The sequence below is a fragment of the Meleagris gallopavo genome, chromosome 1 (assembly GCF_905368555.1).
Source record: "Meleagris gallopavo chromosome 1, MGAL_WU_HG_1.1, whole genome shotgun sequence".
Taxonomy (NCBI): domain Eukaryota; kingdom Metazoa; phylum Chordata; class Aves; order Galliformes; family Phasianidae; genus Meleagris; species Meleagris gallopavo.
In genome coordinates, this window is record NC_139404.1 from 10106138 (window position 1) to 10128007 (window position 21870).

At 33.8% G+C, this 21870-nt stretch overlaps 1 protein-coding gene across 5 annotated transcripts in view; it reads left to right on the forward strand.

The window, feature by feature from the left end:
* CACNA2D1 (calcium voltage-gated channel auxiliary subunit alpha2delta 1) overlaps positions 1-21870 on the forward strand; it is a 353910-nt gene that overhangs the window by 183206 nt on the left and 148834 nt on the right. For all 5 annotated transcript variants that reach the window (XM_085216402.1, XM_085216374.1, XM_085216379.1 and 2 more), the window contains exon 4: positions 53-112. In XM_085216402.1, coding sequence (XP_085072528.1) covers positions 53-112 — 60 coding nt within the window. The remainder of the gene's footprint in view (positions 1-52; positions 113-21870) is intronic.

The window sequence follows — 21870 nt, forward strand, 5'->3', positions numbered from 1 at the left end:
ACGGTGAAGAATTTGGGAAAACTAAAATATATGTCCTCTCTTTGGTCTTCAGCGCCTCGCTAAAGAAGCAGAGAAGTACCAAGCATCACATCAGTGGAGGGATGAGTTTGGGGTAAGTTTCAGCTTTTCTCCCTCTAACTTCTTAAGAATTTTCCTCATTCTAATGTTAATTCTCTTCTTACAAACATGTTGTTTATATATCCACCGCAGAAGGAATTATTACCTGTGAATGTATGTGTCAGTAACCAGTGCCTCAGTCTGGATCTGTAGAGAATGAAGTGGACTTTTCCAGTCATAATTCATAAAGAGCTTCACAGGCCCAACTACGTAGTTCTAGGGCACACACAGGACATCTTTTTGTTTTAATACACGTGGAGTAATTGCAGAGGAGATGTGTCTGAGTGACAGCTAATGTTACTGAAGTTTGTGCTACTCCGAGTTCTGAAACAAAATCATAGAAATTATTTTAACAAGATGTTTTTATGTGATAGGAAGAAGTTTTATATGAAAAAAAAAAATGTTGTTTATGCAACAGCATATATTCAGTCAGGAACTTTTTATTTTAAGAATCTTTTTCTATACTTTAATAACAGCATCTCATCAACGTTCTGATACTTACAAAAGAGACTGGTCAAATTCTAAATTATCATCTAGAATCATTTCAGACATGATTGAATGATTTTCAGATGTGAGTGTGTGATTTTAAAATGCACATTAGTACTTTCTAAATATTCAACTAAAATTTATATGGCATTGTATAGATATAAGCCTTCAATTTTAGACTATGGTTTCCTACAGTGTCAGAGTTATGCCACTGTTACCTCTTTCTTCAGGAATAAAAGCAGATGGTGCTTTTATGATTTTGCTAACCTAGACTGTCTGCATATCCAGTGGAATCATAGAGGTACACAGTTAAGTGCACAATGCTTTTCCAGCGTGTCCTTTATGTCCCAATGTTTCTCATACATAGAGTTCTTAAAAACAAGCCAAAAACAAGCCAACAAAAACCTAAGGTTAAGCCAAATTCATATAAAAGTACCTTCTTTATTGAGCAAAAGGGTCTGGATATGTTCTCTCTCTGCTCCCTGCACAGGCACAGCTTCTAATACATGGTAAAATACAGCATGTCACATCCGTGGGGATGCAGTAATGGAAATTCTACAGTGACCTTTGCTGCTAATAAACTATTCTGAGTAGGAAACAAAATCCACAGGTTTTGTGGGCTCTCTGCAGAACAGAGTGAGGGAGGTCAGATGCTCTTTCCAATCATCTTTGTTCTTATAGAACACACTGATTTCGTATCAACAATACTGTTTCTACTTTTTGTTTCTCTTTTCACCCTTTTTTTTTCATAGAAGTCAATTTCATCACAGAAGCTTCTGGTGTCATTGGAATTCACTGTCAAGGAGAGACCTCAAAGTAATTTTGAGGTACAAGAAAAAACTGTGCTAATATATATATACATATATATATATATATATTAGCACAGTTTTTATATATATATATATATATATATAAAGAAAGACATTTAGTTTTATAATAAAGTAACTGCAAACCAAAGTTGTTTTGAAATTAGCTGTGCACCATATAATAACCTTGACATTAGGTTATGCAATTAAATTTTAAATAAATGAATTAAGCTTCTTCTTATAATTTAATTTGCTCCATTTTTTGCCAGAAGTAATCTTTCTTTTCTTCTGGCCTACATTTTAGAAAATGCCTTTTCAAATTAGTTTGCACACAGATCTTTCTGATAAACTTAATTTTCACTGTAAGTTCCATTCTCCTAATGGCTGTGATGTAATATGGAAGATACACTGTAAAACTTCCTTCAGTTCTCACTGATAGCATTTCTTCTGATATCTTTGATGTCATTATGAATAGTCTGCATCATTCTCTATGAGATTTATTTCCTTTCCCAGGAATTGTTTTAGGGTGACGAAAGCCCTCCCAGCAACACTGCATATAAGTAACTATAGAAATAAGTTCTTAGGTCTTCTTTGGATCTTTCTTCTTCTAGTGAGTTCATAATCATTGATATCCTTGACAGTTACATTGCAGCAAAATCATAGCCTGTGGAGTTTTGAAAAGTAAATATTGTGAACATTCCTTCTAGAGAGTTATATACAGGATGATTTCAGTGGAATAAATCCAACAGAGGAAGGGCAAAGAGAGATGTCCTTACTACAGGGCTACAAGAGATCAAGACTGCCACGTCACTTGTTCTAACAACTTACTCTATACACTGATGAACAGACCATAACAAAAGAAGCATGTAAGCACTTTTCAGGTTAATAACACAATTAACAAAAGTTCATTATCATCAGAAAATGTAATATTAAATTAATCAGTACAGGGGAAAATTTTTGAAGATCCAGATTTGATCCCATTTTTAAATTTCATGTAATAATTTCATATGAGGGCTGCCAGAATTACCTAAAGGAGAAAATTTTCTTTCAGGAAAAAAAAATTAAAACTAAAACGTTGATAGAAATACTTATCTACTGAAATTCACTTTTCCTATTATCTGTAGTTCGATGAGTAGAATGTCTCTCCTTATTTCTAGTGCTGCAATATATTGAATTGAAAGTACTTCAAGAGAGACAGTGCAGTAAATTTAAGTGTTTTTTGTTTGTTTTAAATCTATTTTTAAAGGAAACTTTACCAAAATTTAAGAATTTTTAAATTTTATTTTGACTTTATCTGAAATAAATTGTTAATCCTTATATTAAAAAAATAATAATAAAAAAGAGCACAAAAATATTTGTGAACATAGAAATCTGATTGATAGGAATTTGAACTTGAATCTGTGACTCAGTGACTTACTGAACAGGGAATGTCTGATTTTTAGTTAAAATAGTCACATATTCCTACTTCGCTGTCATCTTGTATGTTTTTTCTAAATGCACAGGTTGATATAGAGGAGGGGGTACATGTACCTTATTTTTATTAATAAATAAATTATTAATGAGTGTAAATGAGATGGCTCAAGCAAAAAAACAAACAAACAAACACAAAATGTAAAATCTAAACTGATTTAAGAGCATGTACCACTGTTTTTTAGGTGGCTGACAGAAGTAATGATCATAATGTTTTTTGGTGTTTTACACTGATAATTTAATGCTAAAATAATTTTAGTAATTACTAATTGACTTACTAGAAAGTACAAAGTGATTCAAAGGGATATTAATGATGAATGCTGATTAAGAATACTGAGCATTTTCTGAGTAAAAGGAGGAGGAACAGTTTGCACTAATACTGGATTGTAATATGGGTTGTTGTCTGAATAAGCATGTATTCAATTAAAATATCGAACTGCAGTTTTTCTCAAACAGCCTGAAAATAATACTAACATTAGAGGAGCGTTAAATCTGTAGAGAATAGCTATGAAGTGTGTGAAAGCAAATCCAAAGTACATAGCTTCAGGCAAACAAAGAAATGCCATTCTTTGCTTCCTGCTCCATCAGCACCGCACAATTCCCTAGCTATACATACAGCTGGAGAAATAAAAAACTACTTAAACATTTTTAGATTAATGCAGTTACAAATCAGAATTACAACCCAGTACTGGTAAATGAAACAGCCTTGTCAATTTGAATTTTCTTGTGTACTGCAGAGTGAAATGATGGTGTTTTTGACATTCATGATGGTTGAATTACTTTGCTGGTGTAGAGATGCATGGAAAAAAAACTGTGCAAGTGAATTCGAAGGAGAGGAGGAGAATGTGCTATGTAATAATTGCTGTTATTCCCCAAATGGTCTTTCACAATTACATTTGATACCACATTTGATTGCATTGCAATGGTTGGTTAACTAAAGCAATTTTGTTTCCAGTTCAGCTTCACTATTAATTTCTTACACCTGTATAAACATAAGGGGTATTTCATTTGTATTTTAACAAGAAGTGTCTTTTTGCATGGCCTATTAGCATCCATTTACTTTTATGAAAACTGAAATTTGGACTTTTAGGAATTAATTATAACATTAAAATGCTATAAGAAAAAATATTTCATCTTGTATTATCTTTTAAATAATAATATAATTCTATATTCTTCTGTGTAAATTATTATTTTCTTAACCCTGGTATTTGTGAGACAGCATTGCTGTGATAATGAGGTATAGACCTGGCCTTAAAAGTGAGACAGTGGATCATAAAGAAAACACTTTGGGATTATGATTTTTTTTTTTTTAATAAACATTGGTAGCATAAAAGTGAGGTGAAAAGATGCTCACCGAAGAAAAATAAAAAGGATAACTAAGAGAAAACAAGTCTCCAATAACAGGAGTTGATCCCTTGAGGTGACCCAGGAGGTGACCCACAGGAGCAGAGCAGCAGTAGGCCACAGGTTTCAGGGCTTACTGTGGACATGGCAACAACGTTAAAATATTTCATCTTAAAAGCTTCAACTGGGGAAAAAAAAAAATAAAAATCAATTTTTTCCAACTTCAGTACTGCTTCATTCTAGGAAGGCAGTTTATTAGACACGCTTTTTCTTTTTATAGAGAAATCGGAGGCACTCAGAGAAGGTGATGAGCTACAGAGTAGTTTTTGTCTAATAACAGTGGAGAGAGGATGCAGCTCCCTTGGCTAGTAACTCTCGTAGTCCAGTCATTTGTGCAGTGTGGTGCTGTTTAGATTTGGCTGCAAATCTGGGTTGCGTGGAAGCATTTCCCATAGGTAGCAAGCGTGTGAACCTTTTCTGGCAAACTGTACTTAATAATTCTGTGAAAGTTTGAACAATGCTGAAAATGGGCAAAGTGTCAAAGGTGTCTGTATCTTGACACAGTGTTCTGATCCAAGACTCAGTGAAGTAAGTTTTCCATTGATTTTGATTAATTTTGGATGAAGCCTCATACTTCCAAAGCAAGTGACTTGGAAAAAAAACCTACACAGAATGATTGATTTAAATTGACAGGCAGATGGTAAGGATCTTAGGGAAGATGATATGTTCTTCTCTGAAGGGCCGTGTGCCACCTTCACTTATGTGACATATAGCTTTGATCTGTGCATAATTTAAATTAAATGTGCCATATCTCACTGAATGGAATGAAATCACCTTTCTTCTGTCAGGGATTGTTTGCACTCTGACATCTTTCTACTCAGGGAATAGAACCATGTATGTGCAATCTGAGTTGCAGAGAGAAATAGGAATGAATGATTGACTGAAACTATGATTTCAGGCATTGTTCTGATGTTTGTCTGATACTTATTGCTCACACCTTTTTGATCCATAAAATGCACAGCAAATTTTGCAGGAACAAGCATTTGGGGAGTTTTTCACTATCACTTTCTCAAAACTGGATATCATATAAAATGTATAGTATTTGAAGCACTCACATTACTTTCCTAAGGCTGCTAAGAAGAGATTCATCATAATGTATAATTTCACTGTGGACATGTGGACATGCCCATCCTGACGCCTTCCTTGAGACTTGTGTCATAGGTTTTGTAAGATGAGTGTAGATTTTGTCTTGCATTCCATACTCTGTCTTCCCCCACATCTTGCCTGTAATGTTCAGATTGTTTCCACAGAGTATCACTGATGTGCTCTGGTTTATGGAGGTTGCGGAGTGTCCTTCTCTGGTGATATTCAAGACCATTCTGAACACTTTTCTGTGTGACCTACTGTGGGGAACCTGCTTTAGTAGTGGAGCTGAGCTAGATGATATCTAGAGGTTCCTTCCAACCCCTACAGTTCTCTGATTATGTTTACAAATGTCAAGCAGGGTAGCTGGATATTAGAAATATGCCCAAAAGGGAAATAAATAAATAAATAAATCCATCACTATCTCTTAGGTTAGCATGATTAATCATTTGAACACTTCAGCTTTGATTTTTTTTTTTTTCCTATGCCATAGGAGTTGCAAACCCAATACAATAAAAGCTTAATAAAGAAGGTGGCAAACAACCTTACAATCAGAATCAAGATTATATATTAGCAGCGATCTTAATTGTACAACTGTAGTAGAGAGAACTTTTCAGCTGTATCATCTGGTCATTTATCATCATTTATTATACTTAATGTTCAGTGTAGAATTGTAACTTTAAAATACACATTATTGCAAGGATCTCACCTGGGCAACAGGTTACTTTAAACTGGTAGAGGACCAGACAAGGGATCTCTTAGAATGATGAGATGAAACATCTTCAATCATTGTTGAATTTTTCAAGCATTCTATTTTGTCTGAAAAAAAAATCATTAATTTCAAAAGGCATTTTTCTTATTTACCGAGAAACTCACTAAAAAAAAAAAAAAAAAAAAGCAGGTAGAAGATAGCAGGAAAGAGCTGGAGAAAAGAAAAAGGTGTGATTTCTTATTAAGACATCATACATCTGCATTAATACCTTTGTTTTGAATGATTTTTTTAATGTGCTTTTTGAACAAACATCTTACTAAAAGCATGATATCCTATTATTCTCAGTTTATTAACAACCTACAGGCTCTTTGGTTTACAGTAGAAAGGTACATTATGTTAAGAAAAGTTTTCTACAGGATGCTGTTCTATATATTTTCCAAGAACCTTCATTGAATTTTTAACATAGGTGAAGGTAATTATTTTTTAATTTTACATTTCACCTTTGAATTCAGTAGCTATTTTAAATTTGTGGTAAATAATTCTTAGCCTTTCTTTACTATCCTAGGTGAATTGGTAAAATAAAGTCATAAGAATTTGATTACAAGTATGTTTTATTTTTTTCTTTGCCAAGTTTTTTCACTTTAGGGATGTTAGCGTATTTCTCCTTGATTTATTCTTGTCGTTATAGCTAGACTCTGACTAATTTGACAATCCACGGAACTGGAGCATTAACTCTTTAACTCCCAGTGCACTACATGATGTTATGATGAAGAATACTGATGACAAAAATCATAAAACCATGACAGCATATTATTTCACGCTAGAAATAGAACTTTTTTGAAATTCTGAGATGCTTTGAATTTTTTTTTTTTAATATTTATTTGAGATATTCATGTTTTTCTTTATTTCCTGTTTTTCAAATGACAAAGGCCAAGGGATCATGCAAGCCTTGTCAGCTTACCTTGTTCTTTTAAGATACTAGGTGAGAATTCATCCTTGTCACATCTCATCTTTAAAAAGAGAAAACAGTACTTGGGAGCCTGAGGTCTTTAAAAATTTGGAAAAGGCATTTTCCAGCCGTTACATACCTAAAATATACCAAGAGCTGATATTCCAAGAACAGTGGTAGCTTGCAAAGTAGTTGTAAACAGATTTTTTTTAAATATCTGTAGTATTTTGCAATTGCAATACAATGGAAATATTAATATTAGCTTCATTGTGAATTGATTTTAAAATACTCTGAAAGCAATAGATAATCCTTTTAATTAAGAGCCACATTTTGCTCAAGAGATTTGGCAATTCTTATTCTTCTGCCCTCTGTGCATAATGTACTTCTGATTCTTCATAGAATTTAAACAAAAGGTGAAATTCTGGCCCTTTTACATCCTGAAAATAATGATGATGAGTATAAGTAATGGCAGATATTTCTGAGGGCTTGCCACAAAGCAAGAGCTACACATAGTATGGAGAGGAGAGACTGTTCAAAATGAGCAGTATGTTAACAGTATTCTATATTATGCAATGAAACAATAATAAAATTTCACCTGATTTGGCCAGAAATGTCATCTGTGTCAAGCATTTGTTTACTTTTCCCCAGTTCACTTTTGCTGTCAGTGAGCAAATCAGGACTGAATAAATTCATATTAAAAAAAAAAAAAAAAAAAAAAAAGGTTGTATTGAAAGAACATGAGGATTTAGCTGGTCTTGACAGCTTTTGGCCAACTCTATGACTGGCTGTAATTTCTGTCTTCATGGAAAATGCTGTCACACTGTTTTCATTTTTCATTTGTTAGCCCCAAATTATACTTGGATTGAATCACTGTGTATTGTAACTGTCATGCAAATTTCAAAACTAAATAGAATATATGATTATTCTTATCAAGGAGAGATCTTTCTTTTTAAAACAGGAGGAATAATCCCTGGTGATTAATTAATGCAGGCAGGACTCTCCTTTTAGTCCTGTGAGATTTACCACTTCTCAAGAGAGGAACTTCAGTTTTACATTTCTTAAGAATTTCACATGGGAATGATTAAACCGAGGAGCTTGGCTCTACTGATATTCTTCTGTGCCTGCACATAACTCTGGTGTATTCTGCCCTTAAAACTTTTTATGTTTTGTTAGTGATTTTTTTTTTCCCCACCTAAAAAGTAAAAGAAGACTATATCCACTTAAGTTTAATTTTACCCAATTTACTTTAATCAGCACTTCATTCTCGAACTTCTCAATATTTTTTGATAGGTATGCAGGAACATTTCTGTTCCCTTGTCTTTTTCATCAAATACTCATCTTACTTTCATTCTGTAATAGTGCCTGCTCTTGTTTATTTGTTTTTGCCATGGCTTTTTCCACACATCTCACTTTATTTGGTTATCTATCCACCCTGATTTTGAAAAGAAATGAGATCCAAATAAATGTTGCCAGTACAAGAATTTTAAAATGAATTATATAAAACATAGAGGCCCAAACCTATCTGTTAACCACAGATTCTTATAGAAGTGCTAAAATGGTGTGAAATTTAATATTTCTTAGCCTAGAACAACAGTTTTCTGTCTTTAAAATATTCTAGAAACTTACTGGAAGGTGTACAAATTTAGAAACTTCTCTGTTGTTAAAAACACAGACTGTTCTAACTACTGTACCTGAGCAGGGTTTGGAGAGTTAGAAGAAATGGGGAAAACTGGAACATTAATTCAGGATTGGTCTGGAGATCAGGGTTGTTGCATGTGCTGCCTGGAACTTTTGTGCAGCCTTGGGCTTAAACTGTTTTTAAGGGAGAACACATTATTCAGATGAGAAAATGGTGTTTGCTCCATCCTATTGGCAGCCAGCAGCTGCCAGTCTTGTTTTCCAAGGTCTTGTTTTAGTCAAAGTGTCTGTAATTACATTTTGCAGTCTAATGTTGGTTGCTGTGTCTATTCCTAGTCTGGTTTTGAGGGTATGGCTGCATTTTTGATAGAAATGGCTGCACTTAAATAGCTGGTTGCTTCCGAATTTCTTTGCAGTTTGTGACACAAGTAGCAAATGGATAACAAGTAAAAAGCCCTGTTGTGGTCCATAGAAGAAAGCACAAATAACTTTTAACTTAGTGCAGTTATTATATGCGGAATGAGAAATCTAATTGCAAGACATTGATACAGCTCTTAAGTCATAGTGATGTTCTGCATGAAATCCAGCATACCAGTGTAATGTATCCAGTAATTAGGAAGAAAGGTAATTATGTTTTAATTATTTGTGATATGGTACTTTTGCCTGTAGTAATTAACTAGAAAATTCCTCATCATTTCATGTTAAATAACAATATAAATGACATTTTACAGCTACTGATTTGTCTCATGCTACTGAACTGCTTCTGAATTACGGTGTACTCATAGAACTTTGCTTTATTACAGTGATTTAGTGCAAGACATGCACAAAATAGATGTCAGAGCTGAATAATTAAATTATGAGTCCTGTCTTTATTAATTAGGAGAGCATGGGATACTTCTTAAGCCTCATATGTATGCCTGTAGTTGTTTTCCTTCTGAGATATCAGAGATGTAAAATCATTTACAGTAAAATCTTAATGAAGAGGGTAGGATTTATCTTAGTAAGAATACTTTAATATAAATAAAAGTCAATATGGCAGACACATTTGTTATCTCTGTGAACCAAAGCAGTCTGAAAAGGTGACATGGTATGAAATGCATTCAACTTTATTACCTTTTGAAAACGAACTTTTCACATTTTGAATGAAACGGAGAGATTTAATTGTATTTTTTTTTCAAATCTTCAGACAGGTTGTCTAAGATAAGGAATAGCAATTTCTATGGTTTAAATGCAATATGACACCTTTTTATATATTTTAGATCTCTGTGGCTTTTTTTTTGTACATATGCTAAGTTATTGGGGAAAAAAAAAAACAGGTAAAGAAATGATGCAGACAGGGAAGGAAATAAAATTATTTTTTAAATTTTATGTAAAGAAGATCATTAACTTGACAGGTCAGTGTCAGCTATGTAAGATGTGGTCCAAACTTTGGATCAGGCATTCATAATTTATATAAGAAAAGTTGCTTCTCCTGAATCGCACAGTAAATTATATTAAGCCAAAAATATTGTGTTTATTTTCCCAGCAGAAATGCAACGCTATTGTCTCTTTTTATTTTAGTATTTTTATATGCAAAAAAAGAAGGAAAGAGATATCTAAGCCCCTCAGCTACTACTATTTATGCAGCTATGATTCTTTTTTCTTTTTTCTTTTTTTTTTATATTGAAATAAGATTTTTGTAAGACATGAATGTTATCTGGTTGTTTTTTTCTTGGAATTTAATTCCAGTTACTTTCTGTAATACATTCCTTGCCATATGTGATTACTTTGAGACAAGATAAATAGAGAAGAAATTTAAATAGAAATCTTTTTTGTGTGTGTATGTGTAAGAAACATATCAGCTATTGGATATATTCTCAAGGCATATGTATTAATGTAAAAGTAAAAATGTCTTACACAATGTTTTCATCTTCCACTTCGAACCATTTTTGAAAAGGTAAGATGAGGACATAAAATTTATATGAATTGAAATTCCATGGACTATCATTCATGTTTATCAGAATTAAATCTCTAAATCTTTGTTAAAACTTCAAGATTTCACAGGAGTTGAAATAAACCTTGTTTTGATAATGTTGATTTGGTTTTGTTTGTTATAATTTCAGGGAAAGTATTTTTACTTTTTATTTTCACTGTATATATGAAACACAGACTGCTACATATTCAGTAACCTAATAAAATAATCTGCATGGATCAAACAGCAATTTCAAATTAATAGATTTGTTTGAACTGAGCATATGCTGAAGAAATGTGACTTTTTTTTTCATCTCTTATCACAGTGTGCATATTTGTAAAAAAGAGATTGTTTATGGTTAAATTCAGTACCTCCATCATATTCATGATTGCATGATAGTAGAAGTCCTGAATGCAAGACTTCTGGGAAGTAATCTATCTCTCACATCACTCATTAAATTTTCTGGTTGAATAATAATTACCATCACTGATCACTGAAAATTCCTGCATCTTTTTGTTAATGTCTACATCTATGTTTTTCTAGAATTAGCTGTTTTAACATCATCATATTTTTGTTTGATTCTGAAGGAAGCAGGAACTTAATGGTTTGTGTAGGAGTATGCTTGGTAATTTACCATAATTACTTAAATATAAAAGATTGACTCGGTTAGTTAGGGCTATCCATTACAAAATCAGAGGATTTGTTAGATTAACATACATTTAGCTGTGTAATATTGTAAGTTACTTCTGGTGAATTTTACTTTGTGAAGTCCATTCTTTATACATTTTCTCTTACCTACCTATATTTTTGATAAAAAGAAAAGCAAATCAAGACTTCTCCCTTGAGAATCTCCATATCCTGTCAAGATCTACCAGCATTTTTCATTTACTGGGATTCTGCTTAGTGCTGTTTAGTTTTAGCAGCTTCTGATTTATCCAAGTGTAGGCTAAATGAATATATCTGCATTCAAAAAGTGGGAGAAATATGATTTTAAACCTCATGTTCTAGGATATTAAGTTTGAGGTGATGAAACTCCAGAGAGACAGTCTAGGAACTACTCTGGCTAGTGTTCTCCTTGGTGCGCAGATGGTTTTGGATGAGGTTTCTGTCAACAGTACGGAAAACCAAGACACCAGCCTCATGGTTTTTTATTCCACTGTTGTATCACATGCCTTAAGGCTTTGATGGCATGGTTAATTTTTTGTTCACGTCATATATGTTTGATAATGTTTATTGTACCATTCCTAATCAATTTGTTTATCTCTAGTTGGTGAAAACACAATAGCAGTGTCACAAATTTAAGCTCACTGTCTTTCACTGTGCTTAGCACGTGGTTAAAAATATATATTAGTATCATGTATAAAAATATTTTATATATTTACATTTTAAGTGTAGTATATATAATGCAAACACATGTATGTACACACATTTAATTAAAGTATACAATTTCCTATGCAGTTTTGGGGGGATTTGTGGTTGTTGGAAAACTGGTATATTTACTATATTTAGTTCTGATAGAGTAAGACATGCATACAAATCGTAGAATCATAGAATGGCTTGGGTTGGAAAGGACTTCAAGGATCATCAAGTTCCAACCCCCTTGCCACAGGCAAGGTTGCCAATCACGAGATCAAGTTAGATTGGATTGCCCAAGGCCCCATCCGATCGGGCCTTAAACATCGCCATGGACGGGGCATCCACAGCTTCTCTGAGCAGCATGTTCCAGTACCTGGCCACTCTCTTAGTAAAAAAATTGTTTAACTAGGCTCCTACACCATGCTGGTCACAGTCTTTACAATGTGTATAAAATATGCAATCAGTTTTGACAAATTTTGTTTACTTATTATGTTCTTTCACCAACTAAAAAAATTAATGCTGAATAAATTAAAACAAACATATTTTGCTGGTTTAATTAAAGTGATAGGATAGTTTGATAGGGAGGTTAATGAGGTGCTAACAAATTTATTTCATTTTCCCACCTGGAAAACTTCTTTGTAATCAATTGCATTTTGTCTTATAAAAAGAAGTCATTCGCAGGTGCTTGTACTTTGGGTATGTTATTATGATGAGAAGATTAGCAGCTTTTTGAATTTTTTGGAATTATATATTTGCCAAAAACTTTACATATATATATATGGCATCTTTCTTTTGACTAGTGGGAAAACACGAGGCAGCTATTTGAATCTCTTTATGTATATTTAACAGCTATTTCAAACTCAGTAACCACAGAACAGTATCCTTTTTGTTTTGTGTTCTCTTAATTTGCGATAGATGCATGTACATTCTAATATTTTTATTACTCTTTAGGGAGACTGTAAGAACACTGAGGACAGCTTGAATGGTAGAATGGGAGAGAGAAATCATTGTTCTAAATTGTGACCTGTTGTTACCTACCAGAGTGAGTCAGAGAGATGTTATAAGTTGTTCTATGAGGGAAGTAGATAATGCTTCTTAGAAAATTTGAATGCATTGGGAGTACCGTACTATTATTATTAACTTCACATTCATAGCATGAAAAATATTTCCACATTGGACCTTTTCCAGAGAGTTTTCTATTGAATTCAGTGAATCTAAACTCAGATTGAAATAAAATTATTTGAAAAATTCTTCAGAACATAGTGTAATTTTCAGAGAACAGTGTGAAGATTAGATGGTATTTGCTATGCTGCCTCTATATCTTGCTTTTATTTCAAATATAAAAAAAAATCTGCAAAAACTATTTTAAAAAGTTAGTGAAGGAGTTTAAAATCATTTCAACATTGTTTTCAAGTTGCTACACAATTAGAAAATAGTATATTCTTAAATATCGAGGATGATTAAAGAGCAAAAGCCTCTTATCTTGCCACACTGCTTAACACTATTAAGGTTTGCATCAGGGAATCTTGCCACTGGTTCTCTGAACTCTCAGTGTGAAGAACTGAAGCTTTATTAATATCTGTAGACCTATTTTGTCATAAAGAGCTGTTTTACTGCTTACTTCCTTTCGGAGGTGGAAATAACAGCCCATCCCAAAGATTTTAAATTACATCAGATGTGGTACTCCTGGCTAGCAGTTTACTTCTTGATTACACAGTGATGAAAGTAAACAAATCACATGCAGTGTTTCTAAAATTAGTTGTTTCTTTTTACTTAAGAGAAAACCAAAACAACACAAATAGATTGCATATGCTAAAAAACCAGCAGACTTTCCTTATGCAAAGCCTCTTGCTCTGTTTTGCTTCTCAGTTTAAAGTCCCTTTATAAATAATCCATTCTAGAGATCTGAAAACAGGCAGTCTTTCCAGTTACCAAGGCTGTGCATGCAATCTAGTTTGCATGACTATGCATATATGAGTCTATGCATGAATGTGTATATAAACCAACTTCTTACTCAGCTTTACTGATTACCATTTGCCCTCAAAAAATCAAGCATGTATAAAATCAGCATATAATTGGATATTGCCATGGTGAGAAAAGGAACAAAGACAGTGTGCCACTTCGAAACTCCTGTTCTGAAGTGGATCAAGTGATGGGTAGGCTTGGGCTGAGCAGTCATTTGACATCTGTGCTCCATGCACAGAGTTAGCTGACACATACCCTGGTCACAGGGCAGGTGGGTTGGCACAGCCCAGCTGGAGATATGCAGGATGCTGGGCAGTGGTTCAGCTCTGATGGGGGCAGGTTCCACTTTGATACTTGGGTTTCCTGGTATGGCAATGTTTCTGTATGATCTGCATTGCTGGTTGTTTTATAGGCAGACATTGTCACAGGCTGCCAGTTAAATCAATCTGTCATGATTTACCAGCATTTCACATATTTTCATGTCATTCACTGATGCATAACCTGTACTGATATGTGTCGTGGCTCACCACACTCAGCCTATTTGCTGTGGTTCTTGTCATACTCAGCTACTCAGTTCACAATCCCAGCAAGGTGATGATACTCCTGTGATCAGTAAGCTTTCGAAAAGTGTAATAACGTGAAGTATGATCTTCCATTTTTAACAAGTATTTACTCTTACAGGTATGTTTATATTTTGCCTACCGTATGCCACAAAAATACCATGATTTGGCAAAATAACATCTCTCAATCTCTGTCCAGTATTTGTAGGAAAGCATTTTCCATTTTCATATTAATTTATTGTGTACTTCTTGACATAATTCTCAGAATTTATTTTATCTCCATTGACCAGGTACACTTTTATCTTCAAAGTACAAGCTTTTGAAGCTTAGCTAGATCATTTCCATTAAAAGTCTTTCAAAAATATATCATCAGTTAATGTGAGGAAGAACATACTGGCTTTTATATATAGTATCTTCTAATTCAGAAAAAAATTCAAAATTGAAAATAATGTTCGCATTGTTATTTTCTAAAGTGAGATTGTAGTCCTGATAAATTATTCTCTTATATCCAAGCTGTATGTTTTAGTCACACTTAGTCCAGTATGCAGATTATTAATAAATTACACACTTTATTTGTAATTTTAGTTGACACATGAACAGGCACTATGTGCCCATCCCATGAAAACTGGTTATAAATTTGAAGATTCATGGACTGGTTATCTCAGTGGAAGAATATACTGTAAATAAATGCTGAATAAAATTGATCTTTCTTGCCTTTAAAAAGAAAGTGTATTCAATGACACTTAACATGCAGCACTTTTAATCTTTCTTTGTGAATCTTTCTTGTAATCTTTACCTTAAACTTCTTATTCCAATTATTAGTCTCAGTAGAATCTTAAGAAAAGCCATTTGTGAAATAGATTTATCATAAATTTTAGTGCAGATCTGGACCAAAAATTGTAATTAGTGTGTTAATTTTACTATTGCAAGAAACTAGTTCTTAAGGCAAGTGAAATCTCTGTGGCTCATTTGTTCATACGAAGAGTAATATGGGGAAATATTTTAAAACCGGGTTGCTGTTGAATTTTACATTTGTCAAACTTTTATTAAAAATTATTTTTTTAAGATCTTGTTTTCAAGTCCTAAATTACATATGCTTTCCAATTCATTTCTTACAACCATTTTTCAGACATAGTAAGCTGTAATAACTTACTATTTTGTTCAAATTCATATTCACTCTAAATAGAGGAGGTAAATCAGATCACTGATACTGAAGAAAAAAATATATATATTAGCTGGTAATCTCCTTATTTTACATGTGCCATTTCATGTACAGAGAATTAAAAAGCTGTAATAAAACAGATTGTAATAATTACCATTCTTTCCTCCTTTCTTCATTTGTAGACTTTTATTCCCTAATGTTATTCCATTCAGAAGCAGAAATATTTTTGTATTAGCTTTCTTTTCTTAAGAGCCTAATTGTGCCTTAAACTGGATGTCAGACTATGTAAGGGATTAAACTAAAACTAGATGGATTATTTATCATAGGATTTATTGGTCTGGATTTAAATTTTAATTATCCTAAAGGTATTAGGGTGAGCTTTATTGTTTCTGCACAGCTTTATGGAAAGAGACACAAGAAATTGTTCAAACTAAAGCAGGTGGTTTTACAAGCAATTAAGGAAATATTTTTTAACATTTGTAAACATTAATGCTAATTTCATCCTCCGAGTGTTCTGCTGCTCGGTATGTTAAAGAAAGAGAAAATGTAAGATTGTTATTGGTATTTTTATTATTGAATTTGAAATATAATAGTAGAATATAGTATAGTAATAGATTTCTAGTTCTTTCCATTGTGTTCTGTGTCTTTTCTAAGTGTTTTGGACTAATCTGTGATTTAAAAATGTTCTTCAAATTTGATTCTGTGGTTCTAAGAATATGTTTTAAAAGACTGGCATATCATTCTGTTTGAAGGATAGAAGCCAGTAAAGTTGAAAATAACTGGACAATCTAGAAATAGTTATGGTTATTCCTGAACCCTAACTACATAAGGATCCATCAAGATGGAGGCATTTACTTTGCCTTGTGCATTTACAGGACGGTGTCCATCTCTAAACAGTACCTGCATTTATGCATCCCAAATAAGTCAGTATATTGCATAGCATCAAGCAGAACGAAATCAGAAATATATTTCTTACAAGGTTTGTTTTATTCTTGATTTTGATTTCTTACTTTTACCAGCAGAACAAAAGAATCCTTGTAGATATCATTGTAATAGTAGGTTAAAGAGCAGGAAAAGAGCTTTGGTTGTGTATTTCATGAAAATTTGGAATTCTAACACTAATTTTATGGAGCATGGTTTTCTATGAGAGCCATGAAATAGTAGGGGTGAAAAGGAACTTTCACCTTTGGTACTATGTGGAACTGAGGAGAATCTCTAGGCATAAGCATGTTATTGCTATACACTGAATTATCTGCAATATCAGATATTATTGTGTAGAATAGAATCACTGAATCAGTGAAATTGGAAAAGACCACTAGGATCATCCAGTCCAACTGTCAACTCATCCTCATTATGCCCACTAACTCAGGTCTCTCAGTGTCACATCTCCATGTTCCTTGAACACTTCCAGGGATGGTGACTCTACTGCTTCCCTGGGCAACCTGTTCCAATGTTTGAACAGACATTCAGAGAAGAAATTTTCCCAATATCCACGCTGAATCTCTTGCAACTTAAGGCCATTATGTCTCATACTGTCTTTAGTTACCTGGGAGAAGAGAACCCTCCACCTCTCTTCAATCTCCTTTCAGGCAGTTGTAGAGAGTGATAAGGTCCCCTCCAAGCCCCTTCTTCAGACTAAAAAATATCAGTTCCCTCAGCCGCTCCTCATAAGACTTTTGCTTCAGACCCCTCACAATTTTGCTTCCCTTCTTTGGACATGTTTGTGTACCTCAGTCTCTTTCTTGTAACGAGAGACCCATAACTGAACACGGTTCTTGAGGTGTGGCCTCACTAGAGGTGAATACAGAGGAATGATCACTTCCCTGCTCCTGTTGGCAGCACTACTGATACAAGCCAGGATGCCATCAATCTTCTTGGCAACCTGGCACACTGCTGGCTCATGTTCAGCTGATCTAGCATCCCTAGATCCTTTTCCTGTGTGCAGCTTTCCAGCCATTCTACCAGAAGTCTGTACTGTTGCACGGAGTTGTTGCGATTAAAGTATGGGACTTGGTACTCGGTATTGTTGAACTTCATATAATTGGCCCCAGCCCATCAATCCAGCCTTTCCAATAGTTCAGTCGGAACGGATGTACTAAAATCATCAAGTGTAACTGCATGGCTTTTTTTTGTTTTGTTGTTGTTGATTTTTTTCCAATGTGATCCCTTTATCATATTCTTCTAAGAATTTGATTTAAAAATTATTTTCTGTGATTATGAGCCAATTTCATGTATGTAATCCTGACTTGAGAGTCACCATTTAAATGGTTGGATCGATAGGCTGTGTTTATGTTTGTTTATTTGTTGTTATGGTTTTATGATGTTTGGTTATTGGTATTCCACGTAATAACATCAGAGTTAGTGTTCCAGTTCCAGGCACCTGTCCAGAAGAGAAGAACTACATACCTCAGAAGACTTTGTGTTCAGAGAGGGGACATAAGCTTTGATAGACCACCTAACCTCCCCTTTTTCTGCTCTCCTCCCTGCTGCTTGTCCTGAACACATGCATCACCTCAGCATTAGTGTAAGGCCTTCAGCTTTCAGATACTCTCTCATTATATTTGATTTATTAGCTTCAATTCTAATTAGATTATAAAATATTGTATTACAGTGTGTTATCTTGCATTCTGATACCATATTTAGTAAATTAGTTCGTTTCTCCTCAGATTGTTGCCTGTTTCCCCTTTCTGGAGCCGTGGATCCACAGATCCCTCTGCCCTGCTAGTCACATAACTGGGCCAAACCAACCCATAAACCACTGACATCTGTAAAGACTCAAAATACGAGTGCAAGTTAGTCATGTTGTAAATCAAAATTTCATCTGCAGATTTTTTGAAAAATGACATTTTCCCAGACTTTTATTCTATTCGATGAATCTGTGTTTTTCTTCAAATCTCTAGACAGAGTGTTTGTAGAGATCAGAAAGGCTGGATTCTTTGTGATGAAATTTACAAAGTCATTAATACTGCCTAATGTGTGCCTAATCCCATTGGAATTATTTCATACGAAAGCTAGGAAGCAAAGTGCTATTGAAATGGACAACATTGTAAAGACAGTGACACAGTCTAACATCTGTAAATAATATCAGTGGAATTGTGGATGGAGAAAGTTTATGAAGATAGAAGAACACTGAGTCACATAAGAAACATTAGTGAGCTGGTCTGTACATTTTTTTTTCCTTTCATATCTCTGTTAAATACTGAAACTGTTTGCACTGGAAGGGAATTTATGACAGTAAAAGCTTCTCTTCACTTTTTCAAACTGTACAAACAATAATGAAAACAACATACAAAAATGAAAAAAAAAAAAAAATCAATGGTATTACATTCTATCTTAAGCTTGCTGAAAAACTGTGCAGTATTACCTGATGGCAGAGTGGTGCAAAAGTGTATAAGAGCATGAAGATTACAATTCTTTGTGTCAGTGAGTTAATAAATAAATAACTAAATGACTTCCTTGAGAACCAGCAACAAAACAATTTGATCTTGCCATCTAGAAGTGGTTAAATTATGAAAAATTGTCCACTAAGGATTCAACTGATCCATGAATCTAATCTGTGAACTGTACGGTGCTCAATGTGGTGTAGCACTATCTATCTCATTTTCTACATTAAAAGCAGTGAGATGTGACCAATGTCAGTTTTAGTTTATGCATCGTATAGATAATGTCTGCAGACAGGATAATGAACTACGAGACAAGTATACTGTAACAAAGTATCTAATTTATTTTGGGGAGGTTATTTTAATTAACTAGTAAAAACATCATGCTTTTGAAGCATAAATTTTTAATAGGTGGTTTAAAATATTTTATTTAGTCCAGTAGAAGTAGATAGGAATGCCATGCTACGTTTTGTCGAATTAAACAAGTAAATATATAAAAGAATGGGGAAAAAATAACTGTGACAATAAGGAATCATTTTGTATAAGTAGGTACGATTCAATAATTCTAAAAACATAATTATGTTTATATGTATTCATAGAGTACCATGTTAAAAATCTGTACATTAAGTCATTTAATGACACTGTATTGGGTAAACACAAGAAATAGCAATGGACTGGAGAACTAAATTGATATCTTGTTTTAAAGTTGGTAAGAAGAAGACCAGGCTGGATGTGGCTCTGGGCAGCCAGGTCTAGTGATTGGCAACCCTGCACATAGCAGAGGGGTTGAAACTAGATGATCATTATAGTTCTTTTCAACCCAGGCCATTCCATAATTTTGTGAAGATTGAATAGATTTGTATTTACTGGAAAGCATTCCTTTTTAAAATGAAATCACTAATGTTATCTAGATAAATATCTCTGTATTATTTTTTCCTGGTCAAGTTTCTCCTGAAGAAAATCTTAGGGAAAGAGTTGCAGAAGAACTGCTGTAATGGCATAAGGAGGCAGGCGGGAGAATATTCCTTTTTTCTTGTCTTCTGAACTGAAATACTGAAACAAATTTTTGTTTAATAGAACATGTTCAAAACACTTGTGCTAACATTCCCTACTACTATCACTCAGGACTGGGTCTTGAGTGGTTTTAAATGCTGCCTGCCAGTAAATCACACAGTTTTTTAAACAGATCAATTTATTTACAGAATATTTGTTTCTGTACACAACCACATATAAAGTAAAAAGTATTCAAACAAAATTGAATCTTCTACCTCTTGCTACTTGAAGGCTTCCACAAGTATTTCATGATCAGGAGATGTTCAGGTTGGATACTAGGAAAAAGTTCTTTACTAAGAGAGGCCCTGAGGAAGGCTCCCCAGGGCAGTAGACATGGCCCCAAGCCTGCTGGAGTTGAAGAAGCATTTTGACAATGTTTTCAGAATAGAGTTTGAATTTTGAGTGGTCCTCTGTGGAGCCAGACATAAGACTCAATGATCTTTGTGGGTCCTTTTCAATGTGGAATTGTCTATGACTCTGTGATTCTGTTATTAACAATCAAGTAACAAATGAATAAACAATTAATGCTGGTATTTAATAATGATGGCTACGTGTCATGCCAAATGATCAAAGCAGTTTCATCCTTTATCTGCATCACACTATGAGCTCTGTCTTAGGTCCTAGCCACGAATGTGAAACATAGTGAGCTGAGAATAGAACAGTGTTTTGATGGAAAGTTGGAAAAGTGCATTTTGAGGGAAAGAGGATGAGGCTATGTCAACAACATTTGCTTCATATTGACATTTAGCTCATCTATGACATACTTCATGTTCGCATCTCCAAAAGGTCACAAATGAGAATGAATGATATCATTATTTATGAAGGAAAGAGATCATTTATAAAGGTGAACTGCATTAACTGGTAGCACGTCAAGGTGCTTTTTTAAAGCAAGTAATAATTTTCTTTGTCTTGCTCACTTGAAAAATGATTACTGAAACCATTCTTTCCTATTTATATTCATAAAAGAAAAGAGAACTTTGGGGTGAACTTTTTATTTAGATTCATATGGTCCAAAAGTATTGCTTACTATAAAAAAAATAAGGCTATTTTCAGTTGCCTATATTAAACAAGCTACTGGACTTGACGAAGGTTAGCTACATTTTTTTTATTCATAATTACTAGGGCTTGAAAAAAATATGTACATGTAAATGTGTTCGTAAAAGTTGCACATAACTATTACTTTCATTCTAAAAAGTGTAAGAAAAACTATAAGGTACAGTAGAGCACTTAAATTTATTGGAAATGTATTACAGTGAACGTAACTCTGTGGGGTTATTAAATGGTTCAGAAACATTTCAAGAGAAAACAAAAATATATTCCATAGAAAATTCCAGAAGTTTCAAACCACTATAGATATTATACACAATTGATTTGCTGACTGATTTGGTAATAATTTGGTAATCAGTAATATTCTCCTTCATTGCTTTGTATGAATTATATGGTACTGTGTTTGGTCTCGATGATCTCTAGAGGTCCCTTCCAACCCCTACAATTCTGTGATTCTGTGATTCTGTGACATTCTTTCCCAATTTTTGTTTTTACTCTGGGAGTTAAACCAATAAGTGTGTGCAACAAATACTTAATATGCTCAGTAATTTTTGTGCATTCTTTTATCTGCTGGATTTCCTTGTGAGTAAATCACCTACTTGCATGTAAAAATCTTCATATGCCTAGACTAAGGAGTTTACAGAGGTCTTTTATGACCTCTGGATTTCATCCCACACAGTGCGTACTTTTCTAGCTGTTAGCACGTCTTACACGTAATTTCCCAGAGATAA